The sequence below is a fragment of the Cibotium barometz genome, chromosome 24 (genome assembly GCF_041138505.1).
Source record: "Cibotium barometz isolate CiBa-2024 chromosome 24, ASM4113850v1, whole genome shotgun sequence".
Classification (NCBI taxonomy): domain Eukaryota; kingdom Viridiplantae; phylum Streptophyta; class Polypodiopsida; order Cyatheales; family Cibotiaceae; genus Cibotium; species Cibotium barometz.
Window position 1 is genome coordinate 2,788,733 of NC_141069.1, and position 4,619 is coordinate 2,793,351.

The 4,619-nt window shown below is 39.3% G+C and overlaps 1 protein-coding gene across 1 annotated transcript; it reads right to left on the reverse strand.

The window, feature by feature from the left end:
• Positions 1-274: 274 nt before the first annotated feature.
• LOC147624805 (uncharacterized) lies at positions 275-1,364 on the reverse strand. Its single transcript, XM_086818859.1, has 2 exons — positions 1,116-1,364; positions 275-1,018 (listed from the first exon to the last, which is right to left on the reverse strand). Exons 1-2 carry the CDS (start codon positions 1,240-1,242, stop codon positions 834-836), a joined length of 312 nt encoding a protein of 103 aa, XP_086674985.1. The 5' UTR covers positions 1,243-1,364; the 3' UTR covers positions 275-833.
• Between the last annotated feature and the right edge of the window lie 3,255 nt (positions 1,365-4,619).

Consider the following 4,619-nt stretch of genomic DNA (forward strand, 5'->3'; position numbering starts at 1 on the left):
TACTTAAATACGTAAGGTCTTTTGGGATTTAAAAGTATGTCGTTATTGATCAACTCTACATGGAGTTCCCAATCCTGATGGGTGACACTTCACTAAAATGTGGATGCTTGAGTGCATGAGTAAGTTTTCCTTGCATTAGCAGCCTTTGAAATTTGGAGCCTTTAAAGGGAGGAACCATTAAAGGTTACTCTTAGAGAGGCTGGGGAAATCGCCAAAGATGAAGATCCCAACATGTAAGTTAGCAACAAAGAGATGCCACAAGCTATGGCAACAAAGGCATGGGCAAGATCGTGTAGGGAGCGACAGTTGTGGGTGGCTCTATGCTCAATTTTGCAAGTAGTTTTCTCTCTTCATTATATCCGTTACATATATCTCTTATTATTTCCTAAATTTTACTATGATAATGCCTATGTAAGAAGCTCACTGCTCTATATGTGAGTTAGATGATCCCCCATTTTCCAAAGTGGAAGCAACCTTAAAGACAGTAGGAATACTAAAAGGATTTATCTAGAGCTTTCATGTGAATCGGTCTATCTTCAATGGTTGCTTTTATGTAGGCGGTTACATCATGTAGATATCGCTATGATCTCATTGCTTTTACACCTTTATTATACAATGATGAATTTTGATTAAGGAGACATGTAGACTATATACTGAGTATGCTCATGTAAGAAAAGCCATTTTCTAATAACATAAGCCATCTTTGATAGTCTTTGAGCATTGATGGTGGGGGAACTTACCATTGATGGTGGTGGGGATTAAAAATTTATTTTAAGGTGTCCACACTCGCCTTCATTGCCGCGCCCATTATATTCGAGTGTGCAAAGGCCGAGCTAACGATGAGGCGCAGGCGGCAGCAACGGCCTGCTAGCCATAGCTGGCGCGCATGCACACGGGTGATTCGCGCGTGCGGCGTTAGCATAAAGCTGTGAACAACACCTGACACATTCTTCTCCAAGCTGCGAGGCCAGCATCTCTACTGTTGATGGAGCACCCAATGGAACGGCGGGCACAGAATCTGCATGTAAAAATTAACCCCAAAAAAAAGGCTCTTAATTAATTTCTGCTGGCAAGCCCTTGGGTGCTGAGTTTGAACTTGAGGATAAGAAACTTACAAGGTTGGATCACATGCCGACAGCGGCCGCCCTGGCTTGTCATCCTGCCAACTCTCACGTGCGCACAGAGATAAACTGCGATAATAAGCATGCAGACGACAGCTATGGCGAATTTCTTTCCTGCCATTCGTAACCTAGCTAGCTTATAATTAGGCCCTCTCACCAGACTGATAACGCATGATTAACCTAGGTAGCAGCTAGAAACCCTAGCTTTTTCTCTCTTTCTTTTCTTTTTGTTAATTTTTTTTTTTTTTTTTTTTTTTTGCTCATGCACGGCGAATTAAGCCTTGCTCTTTGTAAGCCCCAGCTCTCGCACTTTCCTTCCTTAAAAAAATTCCATGCTTTGACATCGTGCCTTGCCATGGATTCCCACTCAGTTTTTCAACCATAGTATTTCTTGCATTTCTGAGTCGTTTTTAGAACAACCCTATCGTCTTCGTACACTTTTTGTCCCTCCACTAACACCCATACAAAAATTAACTTCAAATGAATTTGTGAGCTGCTTCACACCTTTGAACGCACTCACAAGGAAACAAGCCATAATCTTGTATTTATATCTTCATTTACAAGGAGGGTCACGCTTTATTCATGTCCTCAAACTCGGACAATGAGAGTTTTGTTTTCTATGTTTATATAAAAAGTGGGACAAACGAGTTTGAGTCTACTTTCATAAAGTGGCTTACTTTAAACTTTGCAAGTTGCATAAGAAACTTTGCAAGTTGCATAAGAAACTTTGCAAGTTGCAAGCTGCAATAATATGCTGTCAACTTCAGCAAGAAGTTTGGTAGGGAGACACCCATGTAGAGAGAAGGGAAAGCATCCCCCTAGCAAGAGAGGGCAAACAATGATATATATATATGCCTAGATGAATCCAGGAACATGCCCAGATTCACCTTTTAGGAACGTCCATGTTATGTACTCGTGGTGGTCAACCCACAAGACTATATAACTATCAACTCCATTATGCATAGTATGGACTAGATACTACAACATCCCCACTAATGTCATCAGTGCCCAATAGTGGGTGTAGAACTCTGTATCAAGATATGCTCTCATACACACACTCCACACACACACACACACGCACGCATGCACGCACGTATGCACGTCGTATAAGAGCATATATTCACACAAAGCCCTTCGTACTAAGTTTCTGCTGCCAAACCTCCCCAGAGATGCAAGGCAGACTCAGTCATAATGAAGCCTAGCACTAAGGGAAGTAGCAAATAGAAAAAATTAGTACAGCAAATAAGTAGTTGATAGGGCAAATGCACTGTTAAAGATAGAAAGAATTAGCACAATATCAACTGGCCGCAACTCGAATGAAAACTTCACAATGTGAAATCTGCATGTCCGCTATCCTTGCTCCTAGCCCTAGATAATAACCTGAATCACACCATTGCATCTACACTCTTGTTTGGGACAGAAGAGTACTTGGCAATAGAAAACAGGCAAAAGCAACAAGGATGGAAGACTACTTGGAAACTACAAAAGAGGAAGTCCTTCCTCCTAGGCCAAGACAATAACCCGAGTGACACCATGGCATTTACTCTCTTGTCTAGGACAGAAGAGTACTTGTCAATAGAGGAAAGAGAACAAGCAGAAGCAATAAGGAATAAGAAAAGTGCACTTAGATTTCGTAGTTAGGTTCTGTGAACACCCTCTAGAGGCATGAACAACCCTTATTAAGGTCTAGGACAAAAAAAGAGGCTTGATGCCTATAAAAGCATGTACTTAGGAGGTTCCCATTACAATAAGAATATCATTTGAGTTGTGCAACGTCTCTCTCTCTCTCTCTCTCTCTCTCTCTCTCTCTCTCTCTCTCTCTCTCTCTCTCTTCACCATTGTCATAGATTGAACTTCCTCTCTCTCCTACACTCACATCATGGAAATCTTCCACACTCCATAGTTTGAGCTCCAGATCTTGTAGATACCAACATGGTATCAGAGCACGATTATATGCTTCATGCTGTTTTTTTACAATTTTTACATTTTAGTGTTTTTGTCTGTGTTTTAGGCTTTCTATCTACCTTTTAAGGTTTGTTGCTAATCAACCATCTTTAAGGTTTGTTGCTAATCAACCATCTTATATCTATCTGTGTGTCCATTTGTATGGGTGGATGCATGAAAGGGTGTCAAAAATAGTACTATTTTGGCAAAGAAAGGTTGAGTACTAATGGTACTTTGAAAAACTATTAACCTATGAAATGCTCTTTTCACACTTCTAAAAATAGTATTTTCATGCTTCTTAATTGACCTTATTTTTAGTAAGCTAGCCACCCTGCTTTTACAGCGTTTGGTAGTTGAGAAGCAATTGCCTAATTCTCTTCCTTGATTTGTTGGCTCTTTTTTCGTTTGAACGTATCATGTACCATGGCCGCTCTTTCTTCATGTTAGGACACTGCTAGTTTAGCTTCCTACCAAAGCATTCGTACTCTTCCATGCACAGGCAGAGACTACTTTATGAAGCAACTGCTACCTTTTCTTTGCACAGATAGAGATATTTTTTATTAATTTATTGCTACTCTACTTTGCACGAAGAGAGAGAGTTGTTCTTCAGTCCTATCTGTAAGTACTTCTCTTGGTGTTCTTGCTAATTGTTGTACTTGCATTTCCCTACTATGTTAGAGTCTAATCAATTAGTCCTTCTGTATCAGAGCACGCTTATATGCTTCATGTTATTTTTTTTACAATTTTTACATTTTAGGTTTTCTATCTGTGTTTTAGGCTTTCTATCTACCTTTTAAGGTTTGTTGCTAATCAACCATCTTATATCCATCTGTGTGTCCATTTGTATGGGTGGATGCATGAAAGGGTGTCAAAAATAGTGCTATTTTGGCAAAGAAAGGTTGAGTACTAATGGTACTTTGAAAAATTATTAACCTATGAAATGCTCTTTTCACACTTCTAAAAATAGTATTTTCATGCTTCTTAATTGAGCTTATTTTTAGTAAGCTAGCCACCCTGCTTACAGCGTTTGGTAGTTTGAGAAGTAATTGCCTAATTCTCTTCCTTGATTTGGCTCTTTTTTCGTTTGAACGTATCATGTACCATGGCTGCTCTTTCTTCATGTTAGGGCACTGCTAGTTTAGCTTCCTACCAAAGCATTCGTACTCTTCCATGCATAGGCAAAGACTACTTATGAAGCAACTGCTACCTTTTCTTTGCACAGATAGAGATATTTTTTATTAAATTGTTGCTACTCTACTTTGCACGAAGAGAGAGAGTTGTTCTTCAGTCCTATCTGTAAGTACTTTTCTTGGTGTTCTTGCTAATTGTTGTACTTGCGATTCCCTACTGTGTTAGAGTCTAATCAATCAGTCCTTCTGTATTAAAGTCCATTTTGTTCTTTAATCATCATAATTTCAGGATTGCACCAATAATTACAATAATATGTAGGTATTGCACCAGAGTGTCTAGTGCTCCATTATTGTCTTTACCCTGTTATATTATAAATTAATAAATCAGATCTATGGACATGATAGAATCAACTAGGATGCATGA

Coding starts and splice junctions, on each gene's coding strand:
- LOC147624805 (XM_086818859.1), bottom strand. CDS start 1,242: ATGGCAGGAAAGAAATTCGCCATAGCTGTCGTCTGCATGCTTATTATC. Junction 1,019..1,115: donor TCGGCATGTGATCCAACCTT/GTAAGTTTCTTA, acceptor TTTTACATGCAG/ATTCTGTGCCCGCCGTTCCA.